General features: G+C 48.0%; 2 protein-coding genes across 2 annotated transcripts in view; one reads left to right on the top strand and one right to left on the bottom strand.

The window, feature by feature from the left end:
- STK24 (serine/threonine kinase 24) overlaps positions 1–27,551 on the top strand; it is a 90,264-nt gene that overhangs the window by 44,674 nt on the left and 18,039 nt on the right. Inside the window, exons 3-4 of the mRNA XM_043892273.1 lie at positions 22,687–22,743; positions 26,800–26,908. Coding sequence (XP_043748208.1) covers positions 22,687–22,743; positions 26,800–26,908 — 166 coding nt within the window. The remainder of the gene's footprint in view (positions 1–22,686; positions 22,744–26,799; positions 26,909–27,551) is intronic.
- Positions 7,559–9,692, bottom strand: LOC122686912 (pantothenate kinase 3-like). Its single transcript, XM_043892274.1, is given in 2 exon segments — positions 7,559–8,789; positions 8,791–9,692. Coding segments are annotated over 2 exon segments (897 nt in total). The 5' UTR covers positions 9,507–9,692; the 3' UTR covers positions 7,559–8,608.

Genomic DNA, 27,551 nt, shown 5'->3' with positions numbered 1-27,551 from the left:
AAGTTGCCCTTCATTTCTTAAACCTTCCTGTCACATTTGATGAAAACCCATGAACTGCTCTTATTAAAACAGTATTAACTACTGTAACTTGAGCAGGACAAGAATCCAGACCCCTGGTTCTGCCCGCTCTTTTGTGAGAGAGTCACACGAAATGCCTTGGTCCAGAGGAAGACCCTCCAGTCATAAGCCAGCGGCTGTTTCCCTACCATCTCCGTAGGATTAGGTAGCTTGATTAGCATGGTCCATGCTGTCAGGGCTTCCCTGGTGGCTCAGATGGCAAAGCATTCGCTTGCAATGCGGGAGACCCGGGTTCGATCCCTGGGTCGGGAAGATCCCTGGAGAAGGGAATAACAACCCACTGCAAGACTCTTGGCTGGAAAATTCCATGGATGGAAGAGCCTGGCAGGCTACAGTCCATGGGGTCTCAGAGTCGGACACAACTGAGTGACTTCACTTTCACTTCCCATATTGTCAAGTAGCTTCCCCCTGTGGCTCAAGCCAGTAAAGAAATGCCTGCAATGCAGGAGACCCTGGTTCCATCCCTGGGTGGGGAAGATCCCCTGGAGGAGGAAATAGAAGCCCACTCCAGTATTCTTGCCTGGGGAATCCCATGGACAGAGAGCCTGGTGGGCTACTGTCCATGGGGTCCCAAGAGTTGGACACAACTTAGCAACCAAACCACAACCACTGTGCTGTCAAGTAAGATACACTTTAAATCGACATGTAAGAGGAATGCATCTTTGACACAAAGTTGAAAATTACTGTGTTTGATGTGGCTGTTCCTGCCTTGTAAAACTCTCCATAGCTTTCAGAGCTAGTGTTTTTAGTCTTTTAAGTGGTGACGGGGAGAGGACCTCAGGGTTTCACCTTGTGTGAAGGGACTCTGACTCACTGGAAATGACCCTGATGCTGGGAAATATTGAAGGCAGGTTGGATGGCGTCACTGACTCAATGGACATGAGTTTGAGCAAGCTCCGGGAGTTGGTGATGGACAGGGAAGCCTGGCGTGCTGCAGTCCATGGGGTCGCAAAGAGTCGAGACATGACTGAGCGACTGAACTGAACTTGACACAGCGAGACTGAGGAAAGAGGAAGTGAGCAGAGACTGGTTTCTGTCTTGCTGGATTCGCATTAGAAGTCTCATACTTATGCTTTTGTTTCAGTGCTGTACTTAAGGAGAAATTAAAAAACAATAGATAAGTGGTCTAAATATATTGACTGTTACTGAAGGTCAGCAGATTGGAGCGAATTTTGATTGTGTAGCTATAATCAAATTACAGAGTTGCTATGTAGCCTGTCTCTCCCCCACTTGCCGTTCCCCCGCCCCCATAGTAAAAACAAAAACACCACCACCAATTTAGGGAGGAGGTGGAATAATGCAACAGTGAAAACTTACATTGATGAATCTGAGGCCTGAAAAGGTCTTGAAGATGATGCCATAGACCTTTCATTCACCGCAGTTTGTTTAATTTGGGGAAAGTTAAAACCAGCTGGAATATTAACCAAAAGCTTTCGTATCCCAACCATTATGTAATACCACTGGGACTTTCTGCCATGAAAATACAAGGTCATAATGAAACCCTGTGTTGGGGAGTGAGGAGTGGTTTGGGTGTGGTGTGCAGGAAAGAGGGACTTCTTTGGCTTTAAGTTACTCTGTGAGGACATAAGATTGTAACAGTTGACAGTGAGGTGCTATAGATCAATCTAAGCCCGATTTCTTTTTAAGTAGCATTCATTAGAGTCACTCATTCTGTTCAGCATCTCAACTCTGTAGGTTTTCTGGTCTTGGGAAGATTGCCAGAGTTTTAGAATCTCTACTTTGAGATTCTTGCTTAAGCCAGGATTTTAGTCTTGAATCATAGTTCATGATTACCTAACTGTCTCGTATCTTATGGGATTACTGTAAAGATTGAAATCACATAGGTAAACTGTCTAGCATGTTAGATATTTAGTAAATGCTAATTTAAGAATTTTTTTTTTAATTAAGGGAAAAGTTATCTTGCCAAATTTAAGTCTTAACATTTAGCATATTAAAACTAGGGTTATTATTTTCTTTTACAATGAATTCTGTAATATTCTCAAACATCAGGCCAGTTTAATCAGTGCACATCAGGTGCAGGGCAAAACAAAGCTGTGTTTGTCAACCCTTTACTTTTCCCAGTCATTTTTGTTACATTATCGGTATGAAGGAAGCATGTCCATTAGTCCTTGTCTAATAAAGCATTCAGATCGTTGACTTAAGAGTGTTTTTTCTTAAGTTCCTAGAACTTTTAGGGTAATTTTATCAATTGTATTTGTCAGAAAAGTAATACAGGAAAGTCCCTTCACATGTTTTGATGTTGTATGCAAGTATAGACGATTCTGCTATGGGGTTGATTATACATTAGCATGATGGTTTCAGAAAGCTCATCCGTTTTGTAGCCTGTGTCCGTACATTATTTCCTTCTATTGCTGGATAATATTCCACTCTACAAATGCACTGCATTTTATTTACCCATTTGGCAGATGATGAACATCTGGGGCTGTTTCCGCTATCGGGCTATCACGGACAGTGTTGTCGTGAACATTATTTTCTGGCGTTTGTGTTGACATGATTGCATTTCTCTTGGGTATGTGCCTAGGAGTGAAATTGTTGGGTCATATGGTAACTCTGTGTATGACACTTTGAGGAACTGCCAGGCTGTTTTCTTTTGCAAAGACCTGCACCAGGGGGATTCTGATTTCTCTGCATTCTCTTTGCATTCCTATGATGGCCACCCTCAGGGAGGTGAGGTGGTATCTCATTGTGGTTTTAGTTTGCATGCCCCTCATGGTTAATGATGTCGGGCCTTATTTTTCTACTTCCTTGCCAGTCTTGATAAACAACTTTAAAAAATTTTCTAATTCCATAAATGCAATAGAGCATTTTATTATGCTCGTTTTCATTTCTGCCAGTAGTGGGTTTGCGTGTCTTCACAAATGCTTAGCCCTTGGGATTTCTTACTCTGTTGAGTTTTGTTCATATCTTTTTAAGTTTTCAATTGGTTTTCCTGTGTTCTAATACTTGATATGTATATTGAAATGTTATCAGTTTTAGATACCACAAGTATTTTCTCTGACTCTGTTACAGTTCTTTTGACTTCAGGGTGTCCTTTGTTGAAAAAAATCCTTAATATTAATGTAGTTAAATCTGTCAGTTTTTACCTTCAGATTTGTGCTTTTGAGATCCTCTTTAAGGAACCTACCAGTTACCTAAGGTTAAGAATTATATGAAAATTTTCATCTTTTATCAGCCTTATAATTTTGCCTTTTGCATTTAGCTCTTTTATCTGTCTGGCATACAGTTTGAAATGAGGATTTTATTTTTATTCTCCATGTAGAAATAAGTTTTATAATACTATTGTATAAAATAGTATTTTCCCCACTTTCATGTGATGTTATATACCAAAGTCCTCTTATATGTCTAGGCCTGTTTCTTTCTCTGTTTTATTCCTGGGTCAGTTATCACTCATGGTCTGTGTGTGTGAGAGAGAATTATTGTTACCTTGGCCTTGTTTTGAGTTGTAATATCTGGAGTGATAATGGTCTCCACCTCTGCCCACATATATCCAAAAACTTTTGCTCTTTTTAACAAGTATATGAGGTCTCTGAAGACCTTTTTTCTTCCACATGTCTTAGAATGAGTTTGTACATTTTCAGTTTAAAGTCTTACTGAAGTTTCAGAATTGATTTTTGAGAATTGACATCTTATGTCATCCCATGCTTGGCTATGAATGTCCATTTTTTAAATTAGGTTTTCATATGTGAGCTTTAATACAATGTAAACATTTTCCTCTGGAAAGATTGTGCAGGTTCCCAGACACGTTTTTATTGCTGTTCTAAGTGATATATTTTCAGGTTGGTTATCACCTATTTAAGGGGACGAGTTTTTTTTTTCTTTTTCACATCGTTTCTGGCAATCTTGCTGAACTCTTACTAGTCTTCTATGCATACGCTCATGTCTGTAAATAATGATGGTTTTCTATGCCCCCGTCCATTCACATCACCACTTTATAGCCTATGTTTTGATGACCATGACCTCTAGAACTGTGTGGGCTGGCAGCGATGGGAGGGATACACTGGTCTTGTTCTTGATCTTAAAAAAAAAATGCACGTTAAATTTTTCTTTAAGTAGGATATTTGCTATAGAATTTTGATGTGTGGCCTCTTTTTTTTTAAAAATTAAAGAAATCTGCTGCTATTCCTGGTTAGACTGTTTTGGTCTTCGTTTTTAAACCATAGCGTGTACTTTTTTCCCCCCTGTTATTGTAAAGATAGGTATGTGGTTTTTCTCTTTCCATCTCAGTGTAAGTAGATGGCAAATAGCCAAATCTGCAGCATGCCCTTTCTGATTTCTAAGAAAGTAAATTGGTTTCATAGAGCAGGGAAAGTCTTCCGTAGTTGGCTGTTGCCGAGGCTCGGAGAGTTGCTTTATTAGCTGAGAACTGTCCGAGCCCCTTCTGTTACACCTCAGTTTTCTTCTGTTGAATTCTGCACGGTGCTCACAGACAGAACAGGAAAATAGAACCTGACCTTGCCTCAGACAGCGTTCCCATCGCCGACTCCCTCCCTGGGTACTTCCTTCCTGCTCATGGGTCAGGAGGGATGCTGATGCAGTGTTTTTGCGGGTTGTTTGGTAGATCATCGATTTTTTTTTTTTTTTTTTTGTGGGGGGGAATCATCGAATATTGACTCCCTTTTGGGCTGGCGGTTCTGCATCTCGACTCCTAAACTGTCTCTGGGTTCTGGGGTGGAGGACTAACTTGGCTTGGAGTGACAGAGCTGAGAACACGGTGAACTGGCTGGTGTGTTTTGTTGCTGAGATGTCTGCAGTCTGTGGACTGTTTGTGTCTTGGAACCAGCAAGAAGGGGCAGTGATGTGTCGGAGTCACTCAGACGGCAGCGGGGAGAGGCCCTGGGTGGTCTTCATTTCTGTGTGTGGCTTGGAACTGTTTCTACTTTCGTCGGGGTCGGTCCGAGACACACGGGAGCAAAGCACCTCAAGTGGCAGGAGGCCTGGGAGGAAGGTGGGGCTCTGGGGGGCTTGGACATCCTCGGTGAGCCGTACATGATCCTGAATTTACTGTAATATTAAGTCTTCTTCCTCCATTGCTTTCAAGTTCCACTTCAATACTTTGCCTCCGTGTTTTGGGCCAGGCAGCTTGGTGGGATGACGTGGCCCTAGTCTGACTGGGAGAGAGGAGTTTGGGGGTGGCGGGGGGGAAAGGCCTGCAGATTTGGTTTCGAGAAAAATCAAAAGCGAGCTGGAGATGAAGCCTAGTTAGAAAAGGGGGCTCTGGTTTGCTTCGTGTCCCCCATTCTGACCCCCAGGCTCGAGCTCTGGAGATGGTCCACCTGCCTCTGAAGATGGGGGTCCCAGCTCCAAGTTAAACCAGCCCTGTAGTTGGTCACCTGGTGCTGGACATGTGTCCTTCCCTGCAAAATAACAGAGTATGGACACGTTGATCTTTCAAGTTTTTTCTGTGTGATTCAGCATGGCTTGCCATTTAACAAGGCTTCCCTGGTAGCTCATTGGTAAAGAATCTACCTGCCAATGCAGGAGACATGGGTTCAGTTCACGGAGCCGCTAAGCCTCTGCACCACAACACTTGAACCTGTGCTTTAGAGCCTGCAAGCCACAGCGACTGAGCCCACATGCCCTGGAGCCCGGGTTCCAACAACAAGAGAAGCTACAGCAATGAGAAGCCTTCACATCGCTACCAGAGAGTTGCCCCTGCTGCCTGCAACTAGAGAAGCCCATGCAGCAATGAAGACCCAACACATTCAAAAATTAGATGAATAAGTAAAATCATTTAAAAAACAAACATGTCTCGTGCAGAGAAATTGCTAGAATATCCTAGGTTATTAGAGCAGAAAGGGACCTGGGAGGCTCCCAGCCTCACCCTTTTGTTCTCTGGAGCAGAAAACCTCGGCTGGAGAAGCCACCTCAGCACCTCCCACCAAACAGGGTTTTTCCTCTGGAGCTGGAAGGAGGGCGGGCTTCCCGGAGCCCCGGGGCCGGGGCGGGAGGTGGGATAGCCGCAGGCTGTGTGGCCCGCCCGACTGGCAGGGTGACATGTCCGTGTTTGCAGTGCCCACCACCAGCGTCCCGTGGAACCTGGCGTCTGCTCGCGGGGCAGCCTTTCCGTGGAGACCCCTCGGGAAGCTTGAGCGGGTGGCCAGACGGCAGACCTGCAGGCCCCGGCCCAGGGTCACCCTGGCACTCCTGCCTTGGTTCTCAGGCTGGAAGATGTCGTCTCCACAGGACCTTATTGTGGCCGGGTTGAATTTGTATTTACTGCCCCCTGGTTCCCTGTGTAGTCCCACGGGAGAAGTTCATGCCTGGCACGGGGAAATGGTTTTCTTTGCTCTCAAGGCAGAGCTGATGGCCCCCTCTGTGGCGCACGTATGAGGGCCACGTGGACTTGGAGTTGATCCAGGAGCCAGGCCCACGTCGACCCAGACCCAGAGGCCTTGCCTGTGCTGCCAAGACCCCCATGGGGCTGGGCAGCGGGCCCCCGCGCGGCCCTGGAGCCCTGGTCCTGGCTGCCCCGTCCCTCCCACTGCTTTGCCCGCACGCAGTCTCGTCTCTGCCAGGAATTGCCTGGTGGCGTTGTGGGCCCTGTGGCTCCGCCGGCCTGCTTCTTCGGCCGAGGGTGGAAAGCCAGGTGGCGCTCACCTTCCCACTGTCCGAGCCGTCCCCTTCCTCCTCAGCTCAGCCCTTCCTGACAGCTGGCGCCTGATGCTCCGTTCCCTCGCATCCTGGGGTGGGGCCTTTGTGATGCTGTTGCCTTTTGGTTTGACAGTTGAGACCCCTTGGGGTCTGGAAGACTGACTGCTGAAGAGTTGGTTAGCTCCTCGTCCTTTCCGGAGGGTTGAAGTGGTTGAGATGTTTTCGAAAAACCTGCGTATGAAATCGAAAGGTTTTACTGGTACGTTTGAGAGTCCTTTTGTCCCAGTTGTGACAATTCATCTTTTTAAAGGGCTTCCCTAGTGGCTCAGAGGGTAAAGCATGTGCCTACAATGTGGGAGACCTGGGTTCAATCCCTTGGTCGGGAAGAACCCCTGGAGAAGGAAATGGCAACCCACTCAGGTACTCTTGCCCGGAGAATCCCATGGACGGAGAAGCCTGGTAGGCTACAGTCCAACAGGCCGCAAAGAGTCGCATATGACTGAGGAGCTTCACTTTCTTTCTTTTTCTTCTTTTAAAATATGGTGTTGGTTTCTGCTATATATCAACACGGATCAGCCTTTAGGTATCCATTTGTCCCCTCCCGTGATGACTCATCTTTAAAGAAGTAAATTGATCTGTATGTGACTTTCTTCTCCTTCCTCTTTGGATGTCTGAAACGTAGATTTATTAAACTCCTCATGAGTAGGTTTCCCTGCTCTTGTCTCCGTATGCTTGATGCACAGATGACCAGAGAGAGTGTTCTGATGTCTGTCAGTCGCGTTACGCTGGTGGCAGGTAGCAAATATCCTCAGGCATTTCTTTGAAGGAAAGAGGAATTCTTTTTTTTTTTTTTTGGAACTACAATGTTTTTATTACCAGAATATACAATGATCCTTTCATAATTCTGCAATAATGCCTCAAGATTCCCAGTTTCAAAACCATTTGTCCTTTAGATTTCCATAACATCCGTTTAGAATAAATGTTTTGTTGCTGTTCATAAAAGAAAGTCTTTAGCTTTGATGCTTCAGAACTAATTAAATAGAAATGGCTAACTAACTCTGGGCCTAAGATAGATGTGGTGTAGAAAGAGAACAAAACCCTACCAATACACATAAACTACACCCCATTTGAATCATCCTGGAACCTCAACAAACAGATTTTCAAGTAAGTAATTAAGCCTCCAATTAAAAAACATTTTAAAATGTACTGATAAACTCAAAATACAAAAAATGCAGTATCGCCAATTATGTGCATTTCCTAGGGTTCACTCTGAAATTCCAGGTAATGTTTAACAACAGTATTTCAATTAAATTATGGCATTTGAAAGAGGTTATACTTCTGGGGGTAGATCACATAAACACACTTTTTGGGAGAAGATATGTCTGGAAAACAATAATGAATAATTAATATTTCCTTAACATTTCTAAAATCACATAAAAACGATCATCTTTAATTGCCATTTCAATAAGTTTCCACACTGGTATGTTACTATCCATGTATTAGCAACCAACACACACACAGAACAGACTTGTAACAAACATTCAGAATCAATTATTTTCATGAGCGAAACATTTCTGAGACTTTAAGATTCATCTTTGAACATACAGGACTGCAATGCTGGCTACATAAAATAAAGTCTTTTTGAGAGGAAGCTCAATCATCAGAGGCTGTATTGCATTTAAGGATTTAACACTGGCTATATACAGAAAGAAAAGCAATCCAATTAGAAATATTTCATGTTACTGGAGCTCTCTTTATAACATGGCAACATTTAGCAGCTTACCATTCTGACATTTAAAAATCAACAGGAAGAGTGCTACTCTTTTATCCTTTGGTTCCCAGTGAAAAATAACTCAGTAATAATGCCTCTGGTTTTCAGTTCCTCTTGAATGACATTAGCAGAGATAAACCTGATACTTTAGCTGAAATTTGGCAGACCAAGAAGTGCACCGACCGCTCCAAAATATCCCTCATGCTCCAGAAATAATGCTTTCAGCTGACCTTTTGACCAATAATCCAGTGCATATGCCAAAAGTTTCATTGAGAGAGTATTGACACGCAAAAAGTTTCCAACAAAGACAACTCGGTTTATTTTCTTTCGACGCCATTTCAAGAGCCTCTTCAAAACTTTCACAGCCAGTCAACAAGCTACATAAACCCAGAAAGGTACCCCCTCCAAGGCTTGTTCCGGTTACTCGTTTATAGCTGTCTTTGGAATGGACTGCTAAAATACTGACTCCCGAACCAATGTTCACTACCAGGAGCGGATAGGGATCATCCAGGTTAAAAGGCATCTTTTGGCACCTCTCAGGTTCTGAGGCATTGGCAAAATAATAGCACTCTGCTTGTCCATTGAAACTGACAGAATCTATATACAGCAAGCCCTTCACAAGGCAGTCAAGTTCATCCAGCTTGTGCAGGTGGAGGTTTCCAATTGTGCGAAAATCTTTTTCAAACTTGTAAGCACCACCTCCTGTAGCACATAGCACCGTGTGTAATGTTGAGAAGTTTTTATCTCTTCCCATTTGTATAAAAGTAGGCAGGTCCTGGGTTGGAAATCTGATAAAGTGCAAGTTCCCTCTCCGGCCAAAAAGTGTTAAATCTTTCAGTTCAAGGTGTACATCCCGAATACCAGTGGATCCATATGCTACATTAGAAGTCAAATATTTCCGGATACTTTTTAAGCTCTCAACTTCTTCTTGTTCTTCCTCTGCTGTGATATCAATAGGTTCAAAATATGATAGCTTTACCAGAGTTCCACCGATGTCCATGCCAAACCATGGGAAAGAGGATTTCTTGGCATCCTTGATCTTCATGGCGTCTGCCTGAGGGGCGAGGGGTAGCCTCTGGTCCGGCGCGCGGAGGGCAGTAGCTGCGACTCCAGAGGTGGCTCTGGGGCGAGCGGGGAGGCCGGGCCGGTTCCTCCCCTCGGGCCGGGCTGGGCGGGCTAAGGGCGGGGCGGCGGCGCCTAAGGCTAGGCCCGGCCCAGGTGGCGGCCCCCTACCCCCGCGAGGGGCGGCAGGGACCGAGCAAGCAGGGGCAGGCCGCCGGCCTCGCCGCTCCGGGGCCCCCGCCGCCGCTCCAAACAAAAGGCCCCGGTGCCCTGAGCAGCCGCCGCCGCCAAGAGGAATTCTTTTTGAAGAAAAGGAGCTTGGGATGCAACATGCTGCAGACGCTTTGGTAGCTCTGCGTTTGCGTGTGTGTGTGTGCTAAGTCACTTCAGTCGTGTCCGACTCTTTGCAACCCCACGGGCTGTAGCCCACCAGGCTCCTCTGTCCATGGGATTCTCTAGGCAAGAGTACTGGAGTGCACTGCCAGACCCATCTCTAGATCTTCCCGACCCAGGGATCGAAACTGCGTCGCTTACATCTCCTGCATTGGCAGTCAGGCTCTTGGCCACCAGTGCCACCTGGGAAGCCTGGGAATTACTGATGTCTTGGCGTTGGGTGGCTGTTTGCTGCTGCAGGTTGAGTTGCTAAAAGCAGTTTCTTTAACCTGTTAAGTAGACCAAGCATCATTACACTGGTTTAGGTCTTTAACTTAGTTGCCTGGATTTTGATGGCTGTTCGTTGCCTTAGTGTGAGATTGTCTTTCTGATTATATGCTTCAATTCCACCTAATGACTTTTCCGTGTAGAAATAAATGGGTATCAGTGGAGATCAGCCCGTGGTGAGGTTGGCTATAGACCAGTGCTTATTGAAGCTAATCACCCACGTTTTTTGTTTATTATAGAAGCCTTCTCCCCCTGCTTTTAACCAGGCTGGTATAGAGAGCCGTGTGGATTTCGGAGTCATGATTGGTCATATTTTTTAAACGGCTGTGATGAGGAGGAGTTTGCAGGTGTTGAAATGTTTGGTAGAAAATGGTTGGTTCTTTAAAAGTAACAGTTGATTTCTGGGTCTGTTTTGAGAAGGAATGCTCTTAGGCTTGCTTTCTATTCTGAATTGTGGAGTTCAAGACCACTTGACTTTCTCTTGCCCCCTTAACTCACCCTGCCCCTAGGTGGAGTGGTATTTCTGGATACTTTGCATTTTGAAAATGGAGCTCCATTCAGAGGCGGACAGACTTGTCCCTAAAGGAAAAGGGGCATAAATATGCCACAGGCAAAACCACAATGATTTCTTTGATTGCAGGGACCTTGGGGCCATCTTGTACTAAGAACTTGCCTTTAGAAGATCCTTTGGTTCCCATCCATGTCTCCCTCTCCTCAAAGGGATGGCAGCCCGATGGACAGTGGGCTCATGGCCCCCGCCTCGCCAGACTCCCGCGGAGGTAAGCTGCGGTCAGCGGTGCCCAGACAGACGTGCGCCCTCCGTCAGCCTGAGCTCAGCCTCCACCCGCAGCTCGTGCATGCGTGTCAGACTTTCTGTCTCCTGTCTCCAGCCAGGGCTGGGGCTCTGCCTCCTCGGATGGCCACACGGGGCTTAGGAACGAGTGGAGTGCGAGGCAGGCCTGGGCGCTTTCTCCGGGTTGAGGACAGGCATTCCCCGACTGAGATGGTGGTCTTGAACTCATGGTCAGCCCGCTGCGGGCCTGTGTCTGTCACTCACTGCACAGCGGGCCTCATTCTGGTCCCTCAGAGCCATTATTGCTTCGGGGGCAAGTTGCACAGAGTCCCCTGCCCTTCTTGTTTGTATCGGGGCGGGGGGGGGGGGGCGCGGAACACACTGTTGATGGGGTCGCTGTCGACTCTCACGAGTCTGGTGCCAGCGTGTGTGGTTTACATACCGAGCTCTGACCGTCTAGGAGGTAATGGCTCTGGATCCGGACCCGGGGAAGGCTCGGCGGGCCACAACTCTGCGTCTCCCCAGGGGATCGGATGGCAGCCCCGGGCCACCTCGGGGACTCCATTGGCGCTGTGCCCATGAATCCCACCCTAGTCCCTGAAAACTGTGTTTCATCACTTTGGTTAATTAGAGACTCAAGAGTTTCAAACCACACATATAATGTGATATAAATATTGTTGGAACCCTCTGTTGTGGTTTCCCTTCCTTTTTTTTTCCCCTTCTATTTTCATTTCAAAGTTTAAGCAGTAACGTGAATGACAAGACTCTTTCTAGAAAGATAAGTTTCTTGGCTCGTCTGACATGTGTATACAGTTCTACTTGCCGTGGATAGTAAGAAAAGGTGCGGTCACCAGAGGGCATTGAGGTGTGACTTGAAAGTCTAGTGAGTGAAAGTTGCTCAGTTGTGCCCGACTCTATGCGACCTCATGGACTATACAGTCCATAGAATTCTCCAGGCCAGAATACTGGAGTGGGTAACCTTTCCCTTCTCCAGGGGATCTTCCCAACCCAGGGATTGAACCCAGGTCTCCCACATTGCAGGCGGGCTCTTTACCAGCTGAGCCACAAAGGAAGCCCTTAAAGTCTAGATGTGTCATTGAAAGTGTGAGCATGCATGGTTCTCGTGAATGATGAAGTTTGCCACCAGCCTTTCACACTGCGTTTGGGCCTGTTGGGTCTTTGTGGACGGAATCTCCCTGTTTCCAGGTAACTGGCACATAATTAGGCTGCATGGATTGGCAGGAGTGGAGTGGATGGGGAGGGTCTCACGCTGACTGGAGTGCAGGCTGGCTGCCGGCTGGACGGCTCCGAGGGGGGCCTCGAGCCAAGAGAGCGTTTCTGGGTGCGCCGCGTCCTTGAAGATGTGAGTAGGTGCTGCCTGGCGAGATGTTTGGACACGCTGGGTCTAGTAGGTTTCTATTACAGTGTTCTCAGAGCTTTTGAGCCTTGAAAGGGAAGTTTAATATGTGGCATTCCTAAATGTATTTCTCTGTGGGACCCTTCTCTCTGTCTCTCTGTGTTTCTCGCTCGGTAAATTTCAGTTCTGTGAAATACCCGACAGATCCCTCTGAAAGTAGCTCTCTAGTCAGCACTTGGAGGATAGCCTTAGGAGACAAGTGTGGTGGAGAACATAAGCCCGGAGACGCCAAGTTGACACGAAGCAGCAACTTTCTGTGGGTCTCCTGCTATTTCGCCATCTTGAGAAAAGAATTCCTTTCAGTGTTGGTGGTTTAAAGGACTATGAAGCATGAAATAAAAGGCAGTTAATGAAATAACATGTTCGTGTTTTAAACAGTTTTATTTTCCAGTAGTTTTGTGAGTGAGACCATGGGATTTGAGAGGAAATAAGCTGTGAATTATTCGTGCACGCCTTGTTCCGTAGGAAACGCAAGATAATACGTTAGCACAACACACAGAGATCACGAGAGCCGAGATCTACGCTGGATTTAAAATCTTAACGGACAGAAACTGTTGGGGGCTTGGTGGTGGTGATGGGGTGATTAATACTGCAAGTCCCTAAAATCTTTTTGTCTCACTTTTTCATAAAGGTTTGCCAAAGCTGTTTCTAAGGGTTCCTCAGCCCCAGCAGGGGTGCAGTTTGCTTTTTGTTCATTGCTTCGTCCCCAAGCAGACAATGTAACCGAGGGATGAAGCCGTCCCAGGCCTGCCCTATGGGCCTCTCTGCCCTGCCCGGGACCCTACTGGGCCCCTGCTTCTACTGCAGGGCCGCCTGCTATTGCCCAGCGTTGAGGCCACGCACGTGCAAGCCTGGTGGGTGGGTGGGCACTCCCGCCTCCATCTCTGCAGTCCTCAGAGACCTTGACTCCTAATCTGGGGTGAACGGGCCACCCACAAGGAGAGGCCGAGCAGGGTGGCCCTGCCCACCTGCCTCCCTTGGCCGTGCCTGTGCCTTAACCTGGTGGGGTCGGGAGGAATCTGGAAAACACCTGCTGGTTCTAGAAGCGCTCGGCCTGATGACGTTAGACTCTCAGTGTATTAAAACTTGGAAGGGAGCATGGCCTCTGTGCCAGGAAATGATCTGATTTGTCCATTTTATCGTGTGTTTGCGAATCCTCTGGGTCAGTTCCTTAGGTTTTTGGCTCAAATTCTTAAACACAGTTGATTTCAGAGTTACTTCCAAATATCTGTCCCATTCCTGTGCTCCTTCCATCTGTGTTCGCTATTTGTTGGTGCCAGTTAATTTTCTATATTCTCTAAAGAAAACGGGCTTGGGGCTTATGATTCCATGTGAGCAGCGTGGCTATGAGAAGGTAGAGTCTCTGAAAAGGGAGGAAATTCACTCACGTTTTCATAAACGTGAGCAGATGCACCGCTCTCTCGAACCTCCTCTGAGCGGCTGTTTCCCAGATGTTGGATTTTTTTTTTTTCCCCCAATTTTGCAGATGGGGGAGCCCTAGAGTTCTGCAAGAATGGCCAGATGGTGGGCCATGCCCAGAGGGGCCCCCGATGCCGGCGCAGGGCAGAGCCCGTCCCGGGCCTGCGGAGTCCTTGGTGCTGGTTGTTTGGTCACTGACTTTGGTTGTGTGAAGAGCTTGCAGCGGCAGCCTGTCCCACGTCCCCCAGTTCTTCAAGGAGGGCCTTTCCTCCACACTGGAGCCCAGGCCTCAGCCTGCACACTCTCCCTCCATCCACATTTGCTGCCTTGTTCGGAGATAGTACTGTTGACTCCCACGTGTGGGGACCAGGGTGTCCTTGGCCTTCATGAGCCGCCTGCCACCCCTGGCCTAGTGGGGCTCTCATTGCACTGCGCTGATCTGTGCGGTCATTCAGCCACGTGGGGGGAGCCCCGTGTCCCCTCCACCCACGCCCACACGGTGACAGCCATCCTCGCAGCCTCCGTGGCCATTTGGAAGTCATCAGACGCATTCCCCGTTGTCCTGGAACAGCTGCAGCTTCTGCTTCTGGGAGAGGGGAAAGAACATCTGTTTTCTCTGAGTGATTTTTAGTTTGCAAGTATCTGTCCTTCCGTTTCTGGGAAAAAGTAGAAACGGCCTGGGAGCCCTTTGTATCAGACCCCAGGGTGACCGTGGGTAGAAGCAGAACAACTGACTGGTGGGTGGACTAAATGAATCCCCAAGGAAATCTGGCTTGAAATCACAGGGGAATACATTTCATCTCACAGTCAATCATGGGAATCGAGCAGTCGGCTCAGTACCAAAGGGAACAGAAAACATTGAGATGTTTCCGGGGACAGGGATGTGGATTCCTTTCTCTCCCCAAACACCCTACCTGACTGACTGAAGAACGTCCCTGCAGACACTTGGCATCTTCATTTTATGGTTTTCAAGAAAGTTGAACGAATTAAAATTCCAATCAGGCGAAATATTTTACTTCACCAAAAAGAAACTCAGGTCTGTTTGCTGACTGATGATACCTATGATTGGAAATAAGCTTTAATTGTATTCCTAGTTCTGTTTGTCTCAACAGCTGATGGAAAAGCCCAAGTGAACTTTTTGGCCAACCCTTACCTCTTCTGCACATTCAAACCTTTGACACATCTCAGCACAACTGATATATTTAGATACAATAGTTTAATTAATTATGCCATCTTGGGCTTCCCAGGTGGCACTCGTGGCAAAGAACCCGCCTGCCAGTGCAGGAGACATAGGAGATGCGGGTTTGATCCCTGGATTGGAAAGGTCCCCTGGAGAAGGGACCCACTCCAGAATTCTTGCCAGGAGAATCCCATGTTCAGAGGAGCCTGGCAGGCTGCAGTCCATGGGGTTGCAAAGAGTCTAATACAGCTGAAGCGACTTAGCACCCACAGTTATGCCATATGCTTTTTTTTTTTTTTTAACTTCTGTTGTCCAAGTTGGAGAAGGAAATGGCAACCCACTCCCAGTATTCTCACCTGGAGAATTCCGTGGACGGAGGATCCTGGTGGGCTACAGTCCATGGGGTCGCAAAGAGTCAGACATGACTGAGCGGCTAATCACATCACATTGTCTAAGTAAATTTCTGGGGGGGAAGAAAAAAGGTATCCTGAGATGACAGCCCTTACTTAGATTATGTAATGAGCAAGTGCTTAGCATGTAACTACAGAAAAGCTTCCTGTGGGTGAGGAGAATGGACCCCTCCCCACCCATTGTCACGCAGCACAAGTGGGCCTTTAAGATGTTTGGGTGAATAAGGCCATCAGAATGCAGACTTGGACTGCTCGGACCAGGCCCTTTTATCGAACCCTGTCTGGGAACCACACGATGTGTGATAGTCATTACCGGCTGACCACAGTTTGCCAATTGCTGGACAGGGCACTTAGCGTGGCTCCTCTCTGGGCGTCTGTACGGAGCTGTGTGGACGTTTGTATAAATGCCGCGATGGGGTCTTCTGGCCAAGGCAGCGGTGGAGCCGGGGGAGGTGGTAGTTGATGTCACGGTCGAGTGTGGGGGACCAGAACCACCGGTCTCGTCAGCGACCTGGGGTCTGTGCCCCGGAAGGGGTTGCTCGTCTGATGCATGCGCCGCTTGACTGTGTCCAGTCGTGAACGAACTGTAAATCGAGTACCTGCGTCTGTCTGTCTGTTACTCTGGAATAGGGCTGTGCAGGAGATAAAAGCGAGTGAGCTGGCCAGGAGGTGGGGAGCAAGAGGAGCAAGGATTCGGGTGGCAGAAACGTCTCCTCAGTACAACCCAGCTCTGAACAGACAGCACACTAAGGCCCTTCCTTCGGAAGCGGTTTACTGTTGGGGTGTGGTAATTACTCTGCAGGATGGAAATAGAAGTATAAATACATAAGAGAATTCGCCACCCATGCACTTGAAATAATAGCATCTGTTATTGGTGAATATCCTAATTCCATAAATTGTCTTTAACACTTAAGGCTCCTCTTCAATTTGCAAACCACAGTAAAGTCTTCTTTCTTAGCTGTGTTCACCCTCAGGCTTGGTCTTGTCCCATCTTTGGGCTGGGCCTTTATCAGAGAATTAATTCTGCGCCTTGGCAATCACTTCATTCGGTTTTGTGGTTTTGTTGCAGATGTTTCTGATGTATGCTGTGTTGTCATTGTTCAGTCACTCAGCTGTGTCTGACTCTTTGTGACAACATGGACTGCAGCATCCCAGGCTTCCCTGTCCCTCACCATTTGCTTAAACTTATGTCCATTGAGTTGATGATGCCATTCAATCCTCAGTTGCCCCCTTCTCCTCCTGCCCTCAGTCTTTCCCAGCATCAGGGTTTCTTCCACTGAGTGAGCTCTTCCCATCAGGTGGCCAAAGTATTGGAGCTTCAGCTTCAGCATCAGTCCTTCCAGTGAATATTCAGGGTTGATCTCCTTTAGGATTGACTGGTCTGATCTCCTTGCAGTCCAAGGGACTCTCGAGTCTTCTTTAACACCACAGTTGGAAAGCATCAATCCTTCGGCTCTCAGCCTTCTTTACGGTCTGACTCTTGCATCCTTACATGACTACTGGAAAAACTATAGCTTAAGACTATATGGACCTTTGTTGGCAAAATAATGTCTCTGCTTTTTATTACGCTGTCTAGGTTTGTCATAGCTTTTCTTCCGAGGAGCAAGCGTCTTTCAATTTCATGGGCACAGTCACCATCTGCAGTGATTTTGGATATGATGTGCAATGATACGAAAATCTTCATCTGGCGGAAGGACACTCTTGTCATTATTAGGAACACTTCACTTTTAGGAAGAGTCCGATTTTTAGCTTATCATGATTATGGCAGACTTGTCTGACTTGGCAGTCTATGCCCACTGCCTGTTACGTTTGCTCTTGTGTGAGGATGGGGGGCGGGCAGGGGAGGGGGAGTCCTCCTCTTTCACTTCCCCAGGCACTCCTTCCACCTTCTTTCTTGTTTTGTTTCTTCTCCATCAGATTTAGGTTGTGAGTTTTATTTCCTTGAGACCCTGTAAGGATCTTTAAGCAGAGTGCTTTTATCCATCTTAATTTCTACCAGCATTCAGCACAGAAACATCACATTAACACGTCTTTTACTGCGTCGTGCCAGATTTGTGTTGATGCTAAGGTGAAGAACATCTCAGTACCCATCTGGGGAGACTTAGTTACTGAGACTCACACACACGGCAGCCTCTTCCAGAAGAGAGAATCTCCTGACGTGAATCCCGGGAAGAGCATCTGGGGGACGGCTCCATGTCCTTTCCGATTTACTGCAGGACATTAGGGCAGAAGTTCTTCTTGGCACAGGGGAGCGGGGCGTGGGAATGCTGCAAGTCCCAGGCACACGTTACGTAAATGGAGGTTCTCTTCAGGCAGTCGGATTAGAGTTCGTTGCTTTCTGAAGGGAAAGAGGTTAAGAGCAGTTACGTTAGAACATGTTTGCCTCGCTGGCATCCTTTAGAAATTGCTTAGCGTCTGTGCTGTTCGTTCCTGTGGTTCTTGCTGCTTCGGTGTCTGACTCAGCATTGAGTCTGGGTTTCAGCGCCAGTTGCCTCCCCTCCCTGCACTCGCTGGGTATGCAGTTCTGTCCAGTGGAAGAGGCTGATGACCTAGATGCATGTTTTCTATGTCTGTGAGTCTCTTCCTGTTCTGTAGATAAGTTTCTTTATATATATATATATTTTTTTTTACCAGATTCCACATATGAGTGATACCATATGATACTTGTCTTTCTCTGCTTGCCTTAGTATGCTCATCTCCAGGTCCATCCATGTGGTTGCGGATGGCATTATTTCCTTCTGTTTTATGGCTGAGTAATATTCCACTGTCTGTATATGCCACGCCTTCTTTATCCATTCATCTGTCGATGGACATTTAGGTTGCTTCCATGCCTTGGCTATGGAATGGTGCTGCTGTGAACACAGGGGTGTGTTGTCTTTTTGAATGATAGTTTTGTCTGGATGTATGCCAAGCGTGGGATTGCTGGATCGTATGGAAACGCTTTAATTTTCTAAGGAACGTCCATACTGTTCTCTGTAGTGACTGCACCAACTGAATATTCCCACCAACAGTTTCAGGAGGATACCAACAGTTTCAGGAGGATACCAACAGCTTCAGGAGGGTTCCAACAGTCTGGGGAGGGTTCCCCTTTCTCCACATCCCCTCCAGCATTTGTTATCTGTAGGCTTTTTAAGATGGCTATTCTGACCCGCTGGCCATTCTGACCCATGTGAGGTGATAACCTCACTGTAGTTGTTTGATTTGCATCTCCCTGGTCATTAGTGGTGTTGAATACCTTTTCAGGTGCCTGTTGGCCGTTGGTTTTCTGATGGATCTTCTCACTTCCTTCTCTTGCTATTACTTCCGTGGTGTCGGCCATTGATCGGACGGGCCTCTCCTCTGAGCACCCACAGCATTTTGTCCCACCACAGGCCAGCTGGTGGTGGTTATTTGGCCACTTTTCTGTCGCAAAAAGTGATTCATTTAGGAACAGAGCCTTGGCCCTGTCACTTTAGAACCCCCCCACGGCACTGTGCGTGTGGGGCAGGTGTCTGAGTCACTGAGCAATGCTGACGTCTGTGGGGCAGAGGAACAATTAAATCAGCTTTTGTCGAGGTCAGGGATGGGGTTCTTGTGCCTGGAGTGCAATTGGAAGGTGCCATGATCGTCAGGGCGTTGGTTTGACTGTAAAACAGGGTAGGGGTTTGGCTTCGATACCAGTTTCTTGCCTCCTAGTTTCACAAGCCTCCCAGTGGACCTGGGTTCAAACAGGGGACACTCTATGAAGTCCGTGTGGTAACAGCTCAAGTTCACGGGCACTGCGGTGTGCAAGGCTTGCCCCTGAGGTGGGCGTCCTTCCGGAGCAGACGGGACACTGAACATGGCTTCAAGCCTGGTCTCTGGGCGCGGAGCGGCTGAGGGCCAGAGGCAGATCCAAACCTGGGCTGGAAAGTGCCTTCACGCCCGGCATCTTAGCAGAAGGGAGCTTTGGTTTTTATAACCCATACGCTGGTTTACTAAGACCTCCTGCATTGTTGAGACCTCCTGGGCCCAGCCTTTCCTTGCAGCACAGATGCACAAGCAGAACTTATTTGATTTCAGAATTCATGCTGTAAAATGTAATCCTTGTTAACGCTGCCACATCTGCCCCTTTTCTCATTTACCTTGTTTTAACCTTCCCGTTGTCTGAATGTCTGCGAATGTGGGGAGTGCCAGCTTTCAGTCACCAGCTCCAGACGGCACAGGGCAAGTTTGCCTGTCAGTGGTAGCATTGTAGACATGGTGTCCACGTTAAATTCATCTCCACAAGCAAAAATTGCCAAAAGCAAAATCAAAAGACAGATGAGGACATTGCTGTGTTTGTGGCTCATGTTACAGGGAGCTAGCTGCTTTCTCTAATATTTGGTCAACAGAAAAGCAGATAAAGGATATAATAAGGGCTTACAAAAAAGAAAACACACGTGACTCAGACTCAAGTCCCCGGTGTCCTCCGAGGCCTCTCTCCTTGGCTGGGAGGTGCCCTGTGTCATCTCGTGGCTGTCCCTCTGTGAGTCTGGGTCCTAATGTCTCCTGAGGAGGACACCAGTCACTTTGGACGAGGCCCACCTGTGTGACTTGACTTTACCTTTCACCTCTTCTTGAAGACCTTGTCTCCAAACACAGGCACATTTTGCGGTGCTCATGGTTGGGACTTCAGTGTATGGCTTTCACAGGGGGACTGCAATCCAGCTCCTAAGTTCCATGACACTGGTTATGGGATAGAGTGTGTTGACAAAGCAAGGGGAAAAAATTGGCACCCATACATTGTTGGAGGCAGGATGAAACTGAGCTGACCTCTTTGAACAATCATCGGTCATTATCTGTTTAAATTCCAGTGGATTCCTTTGACTCAGCATCCAGGAACTCCTAAAATAATACCTATGGGAGGTTCTTAAATTGACAGCTGGCTCATGATAGCAAAAGAATGGAAATAACATTGTCAGTAGGGTGTGGGTTGGTTATGGCTACCAAAAAAAAAATATATATTCCTTTATTGACAGGTGTAGAGTGCTCTGAGGAGAAGCAAGGTATAGAACAGTGGCTCAGATGGTGAAAAAAATTGCCTGCAATGTGGGAGACCTGGGTTTGATCCCTGGGTTGGGAAGGTCCGCTGGAGGAGGGCATGGCAACCCCCTCCAGTATTCTGGCCTGGAGAATCCCCATGGACAGAGGAGCCTGGGGGGAAACAGTCCGTGGGGTTGCTAAGACCCTACTGAGCGACTTCGCACACAACATTGCATAGAGTGTTACGTTTGGATAGAAGTGGAGGAAGGTTTCATAGGTATCTGCAGAGGACAGTCTCTGAAGTTACAGAAAACACGATGAGAATTGGATGTGGAGGCTGGGCAGCCAAGAGCCAGGGGTGAGACGGAAACTTCCCACTCCACACACTGTGTGCGTGTGCCGAGTCACTTCAGTCGTGTCCGACTCCTTGCGGCCGCGTGGACTGTAGCCCCCCAGACTCCTCTGTCCATGGGCTTCTGCAGGCAAGGATACTGGAGTGGGTAAGCCGTTTTCTACTCCAGGAGATCTTCCCGACCCAGGGATCGAACCGACATCCCTTCCGTCTCCTTCACTGGCAGGTGGGCTCTTTACCACTCGCGCCACCTGGGTGGTTAACACTTGGGTGCCTTTAAATTTTTCAATCCTGAAGTTATTAAATAAATATTTTCTTTCCCTTATGAGGAACTTAGAAGGTCATTCATAATTGACATGGTTTGAGGTCATTTTTTTTTTAAATGGAGTATTCTGATTAAGATCATTCTTATTTTTAGAACTCTTACTTATTTTTCTTAGAGCGCTCCCACAAGTCATTCATGCAGGAGGTTTTACGAGGGCACTGACTTTATATCTGGGTCATGACTGTCCTTGGTCACCAGTCTGGTCCCCAGAACAGGTCCTGTGTGTCCCTTGAGCAGACCCTTCTCCTCAAGCACTCTGGCCTCAAGGCTTGTGGGGCAGTAGTTATTTTTTCATTCTACTGTAGGATGTGTATGAATCAGTGTTCCAGATTTTATTTGGCTCAGAAGTTCCCATGCAGGGAGATACTGTTTGGCCTTGGTAACTGGACTGCTTTGGTTTCATCAGGTTATTCTGAGGCGCTTCAGGCTGACGCTGTGGCGGAGGCTAATCGCTCTGGGCTCGTTTAGTTCCCCGAGCTTTGCAAGGCGCTTTCACATTCGTGATCTCATTTTATTATCAGATGAACCGTGAAGTTTATTATTGCCGTCTTTCTCTGGCCCACGCACTCACAACCTGGCTGCCTCACAGTGAGTTAGTTGGTGACCGGCTCCCAGCTCGGAGGCTGCCCGGTGTAAGCCGGCTTTGCCAAGGGCAAGCGAGAGTTGTCGGTCAGCACTGCCGTGCGGTTAACACTTGAGGCTGGTGGACATCGATCATGCAGTTCATGCAGTTGAGCGGGGGCGACTGGCCCCCAGAAGACACTGGCCCCGTCTGGGCTTCAGGATGGGGAGTGCGCTGCTGGCCTCTAGTGGTGGGAGGCCAGGGATGCCCCTCAACACCGTCTCAGGCACAGGGCGGCCCCTGGACAGAGGTGGTCCCGCCACAAATGTCAGTGGTGCCCAGGAGGAGAAATCCCGGCGGAGCCTGCAGCCTTCAGGGCCAAAGCACGTTGGCTTTCAAGGGAGGAGCACTTGGGGATAGAAGTGCTTGAAAAGAACCTGGGAAGCCGTGGGGCTTCAGAAGGGATGGAAGGAAGAGACACAAGACACAGAGGCGGGGGAGAAGGCTGGAAGATGGGGAGCATGCCGCCCACTGTCCCCCGCCTGGAGATCTCCGGGGAGGGCACGCGGCCTTCCTGGGGGACCGGTGCACCAGCCGAGCCACCTGCCCCCCCCCGCGCGGCTCAGAGCGGCAGGCCGGAGGGAGGTGGCCTGTCCCCGGCGCTGCACTCCGGGCGCCTCCTGGCTGACCCCCAGGGCCGGACGCGAGTGCCTGCTGCTGGCCTGGCCTGGCCTTGAGGGCCGATCCCCCCGGCCGACCCTCCTGTGCCAGAGGGTCACCGGCTGACGTTGTGTGAAGAAAAGGCACCGCTCCCCAAAGCCCTGGTGCACAGGTGTGGAACCCGGGGCCTGAGGGCAAGGGGGTTCCTGGTGCAGGGTCCCTCTGACATAGCCCAGGTTTCCCCACACAGTTCTCACTTGGATGTGCTTTATTTGCTGTTACGTATTTATAAAATTTTCTAGTTCCAGAATCACAGTGGAAAATGCCTTTAGATTATTTAAAATATTTCTGCCTTTTTTTTTTTTTTGGTAATTTCCTTCTTTTTTTTTTTGGTCTTTGCAGGACACTAAATTGTGGATAATAATGGAATATCTTGGTGGGGGCTCTGCATTGGACCTCGTAAGTATCACATCGGATGTTGAACATGCAGCAGCGGTCTTGGTTGTAAAGATGATTCTGTTTACATTTCTGTCTCCCTCTTCAGTTGCATGAAAAAAGGGCCAAAATACTCCTTATAATAGGGATTTCTGCTCCTGACACGTTGCTGAAAAGTTGAGGTTCCCTTGTGAAGCCAGTTTTTGCTGTATCGTGGGAAACCGGTGAATTCATTCCACACAGCCACAAAAGGTGTTGCCTGCTCTGTCTGACCTCAGAACAGTTTTTAATTTTCTAAAACTGGTTTGAACTTTTGTGGCATTCAAGCACCATCATTGTTTCCCATTGCAGATAGTAACTTCACTTCTAAAACACGCGTGGAGCGTTTTCGTTTATAATTGATTAGAATTTTTAAAAATTAAAATTTGGTTTCAGGGATAAGAGACAGGCACAGCATCACAGGTGGGAGCGGTGGTCAGGCCACGTGTGGACGCTCGTGTCTGTTTCCTGGGGGCACATGCAGAGGGGCCTCGCTGCGCCCACAGTGTGTTTCTGGGGGAGCTGACCCCTGCCAGCGGTGGTGTCTCCTACCTGGCCTGGGCCTGGCTGCCTGGCCCCCGCACGCGGTGGTGGCAGCTCTGTGTAGGATGACCTCAGAGTCATAGTCTGCGATTCGTTTCTCATGTTGGCCTCAGGTGAGATGCTCAGAGATCACCAGCAGCTCATAAGCATTTACTTGGATCATTCTTGAAACACAGTATATGCAAAACAAATATTTTAAAAGATCTCACACGGCTGTTTAGCCCCTGACATCTCACCCCCACGTGGTCATGCGGTGAAATCAGCATGATCAGCACTCTTTTCCCTGACCGCGGGGGAAGGTAAACCTCTAAAACTGGGTGTTTTATGGAAGGCTCTGTACCCAAGTTTAAAAACAAAAAATCACAAAATGTTATAAACCATAAAAGCAATTGGTCAAAATAGAGTTCGAAAGGAAATTTCAGGAAAGAAATTTAACACAGTCTCAACAATTGTATTAAAATGGAAAAGTGGCAAAACAGCTGGATACATTTTATGACTCGCTTTGCTTTTCCATAAATACATGTATTACACAAAGAGCTTTCTTTTTTTTTTTTTACTCTTTTGAGAACTACTACAGAAATGTAGAAAATTGCCTCATTTTGTATAATTAGATTTTCTATTATCTTAAGTGAATTTCATTTGTGGTATGTGTGAAGTTATTTGTGGAGATGCTTTCCCAACGCTGAGCTCTTCAGAGCAGCAGTTCTAGTCTCTAGATGCTTTATTTATTCATTCCTAATGCCACCATAATTGAATTTATTTAGTGGCGACTTTCTTTGGATTTTTGAGTTGAAGTCTGTGAAATTGTGGACAGGACAGTTTGCAAGGCAGCGTAGAATTCTCCACTTACTAGATAAAATCTCATCTGGTATGAGTCCCAGCAAATTGCCATCCACCTTCTTACCCTCAGTGGCTCCAGGCACCCTTTTTGAATGTCCCCAAAACAGCTTATTTTAGTCGAGAAAACAGAAACACTCAGAAATTAGGCGTCTGTACCAGCTAGCAAATAGAGCTGGGCTTTGCACATTGTTGTGACTAGCTGCAAAGCCCTGACTCCTCCCCCTGACTTTGTCGTTTCTCTCTTAATCTCTTACCTCTTTTTTTTTTTTTCTTGGCTGTCCTGACCCCAGTCCTCAAAGAAGATGCACTTAAATAATAATGAGATACAAGAATTATTTATTTTTTGAATGTTGAGGACTATTAGGATTATTTTGAGAGAGTCTATTAAGTGTTCATACAAGATTTTAAAAACGCGTATGGCTGTAGTTGAATAAATGGGTTTGGGGCATTTCTTTGGAAAATTCCACCTTGCTTTATCTATCTAGTGTCTCTCTGTTAAGGGAGGGTGCTGACAGGTTTGTGTGCATCCTTGGAGCGGCCCCCATACATGTGGCCTGTCGGGGGAGATGACCGTGTCTTATTAAAGGAAGCACTCTGCTGTTTCCTGGAGCAGAAAGGTCTCACTGGCGCTCTCCTCGCTTTAGAGGCAAAGCTTCGTCTTCATGCACCGGAGCTGATCTAACATAATGCCACAGGCCGGATTGCTTTTTTCACTCTGCATTTTAGTCATCTTGCCTTTTTACCGAGGCTGTAAGACATTAGTCTCAATGACACCTTAGCCTGGGGCAGGAAGACAGCCCCTTACTTCACCCAAGATTACCTTTGAGCGTGTGGCATAGCTAACACTTTCTTTTCCTTCCTTTTCATCTGGAGTTGAGGTTCCCAGTGGAGGCAGACAGTGGATTATACTGCATGTGGGGAAGTGCTACAAGGAAAGGAAAGTAGCGTGAGGTCAGTTGGGAGAAGGGGAATGAGGATTAGCAACAGAGGGTCTGACACAGAAATTCTTCACTGATTACAAGATGTCAACATTATAGCAGAATCTAAGGACTCTAATTAAGAAGGAACTGGGTTATGTAAGGGTTTCCCAGGTGGCGCAGTGGTAAAGAATCCGCAGGCCAGTGCAGGAGACACAGTTCAATCCCTGGGTCGGGAAGATCCCCTGGAGAAAGACATGGGAACTCACCTCAGTATTCTTGCAGGGAAAATCCCACGGACAGAGGAGCCTGGAGGGCCTCCAGTCCATGGGGTCACAAAGAATCAGACACGACTAAGTGCACACGCAGCAAGGACAAGGCTGCATAAACGAGTCACTCAATCAGGCAGAGAGATGATGGACAGACTTAAAAAACGAATATGCAGCATGAGTTTTAAGAAGTAGGGCGACACACTCGTTAATGTTTAGGGCAAGCTGCTGCGGTGGCCGCCCCAAACGGTGTCTCACACGAGATGGGAAATTCAATTTCAGCTCTTACCTCCATTGGTGATGCCTCCAGGCCTCCCTGCTGTTCCTCTCAGGATGCTTGATTGTAGGAGGGAGGGGGTCCAGCCAGATGTTGTGGGTTGTCCGCCCAGGTGACCGTGCTGGCGGAGGAGACGGAAGCCCTGCGCGGGGACAGCGGTGTGGACGGCGGGGTGAGCTCTGCGCTCTGTGCCGGGAAGGAGGGCACATCTGCCAGCTCCTCCGCCTCCTTCCTCTTTTGCCGCTGGTTATGAGAAAAGTGCATTTTTCTTCATCTTGAGTATCTTGAGTATCAAAATTCCCACAATCTACGAACTCAGACAAGGCGGAGCTTCCAGACTGTGCTTCGGAGCAGTCAGTGTGTTCCTTGAGAACAAGATTCCGAGTCAGATAACTTGGGGAGGAATTCTGTTCTGCGGATTGAGGTGTATAGTGAACCGTCCTGGCCTGTGGTGACGGCGTGCAGGACCCTGTAGCCCACCAGGCTTCTGTCCATGGGGTTTTCTTGGCAGGAATGGTGGAGTGGGTTGTCATTTCCTCCCGCAGGGGATCTTCCCGACCCGGGGATCAAACCGCATTGGCAGTGGATTCTTGACCACTGAGGCACCAGGAAAACCCCTTTGTGGGTATACATGTCATATCACGTAACAAAAAAAATTCCATCGTGAGGGGTTGATCTCCTTTCTGCACTCTTCCCCCCAAGGTTTAAAATTCAAATTTATTAATAAAAAATTCTGGTGCAGGGGTAGCCTCGGAAAGCCTTCAGCTCCCGTGCCTTTTCTTTGTGATGGCTCGTGTTTTGATACCCATGGCCTGTATTAGGACAGAACTGGACTGTGCCCGGTCCCCTCGCTGGCAAGCCTTGTGAGGTGCCAGCCTTGGCTTTCTGGCCTGACCTTCCTCTTCGCTCGGGCTGCAGGCTTGGCAAGCTGATGTTGGCCTTTCTCATTGGCCCCACTTTGATTCATTCAGCAAAGTCATTTTCTCTGATTCTTTATATTTTTATTTTTTTGGCGAGGAGGGGGATTCTTTTTAAATACGTTTTAATTATGTGGGCAAAATATCTGTTTTGGAATGAAGAGGATTTCGATCTTGATTCTTCTTGTCCATTTAACATTGCCTCTGTCCTGTCATCTCATATTTTTTCATCTAATCGTTTAAGTAACCTTAATCTTTTTTTTTTTTTTTCTTGTTAGTTAGAACCTGGCCCTTTAGATGAAACCCAGATTGCTACTATATTAAGAGAAATACTGAAAGGACTTGATTATTTGCATTCGGAGAAGAAAATTCACAGAGATATTAAAGGTAAGAAAGCATCCTGTCTATGTTCCTTTGAAATCCCCAAGGCGGGTAGGAAGGTTCGTTGTAGCATCTTAGCTGTGCTTCTCTTCTCAAGGGAAGTAGTCCTGTGGGCACGTGGAGGGTGCCTTCGACGTACCTGAGCGGGTGGGGGGCTCTGAGGGGGCCTCATCCGGGATGGGTGGGGGGCTCTGAGGGGTCTCATCCGGGATGGGGGGGGGGGCTCTGTGGGATCTCATCCGGGATGGGTGGGGGGCTCTGTGGGGTCTCATCCGGGATGGGTGGGGGGCTCTGTGGGGTCTCATCCAGGATGGGTGGGGGCTCTGTGGGGTCTCATCTGGGATGGGTGGGGGGCTCTGTGGGGTCTCATCTGAGATGGGTGGGGGGCTCTGTGGGATCTCATCCGGGATGGGTGGGGGGCTCTGAGGGGTCTCATCCGGGATGGGTGGGGGCTCAGAGGGGGCCTCATCCGGGATGGGTGGGGGGCTCTGAGGGGTCTCATCCGGGATGGGTGGGGGCTCTGAGGGGCCTCATCCGGAATGGGTGGGGGGCTCTGTGGGATCTCATCTGGGATGGGTGGGGGGCCCTGAGGGGGCCTCACCCACTGTCTGCTCCTGTTGGGCTCTGATGGCTCTGGGGGGCATGCCGA

The sequence above is a fragment of the Cervus elaphus genome, chromosome 30 (genome assembly GCF_910594005.1).
Source record: "Cervus elaphus chromosome 30, mCerEla1.1, whole genome shotgun sequence".
Classification (NCBI taxonomy): Eukaryota; Metazoa; Chordata; class Mammalia; order Artiodactyla; family Cervidae; genus Cervus; species Cervus elaphus.
Note: the sequence above shows the minus strand (reverse complement) of the source record. Positions and strands in the feature narration are given on the sequence as shown.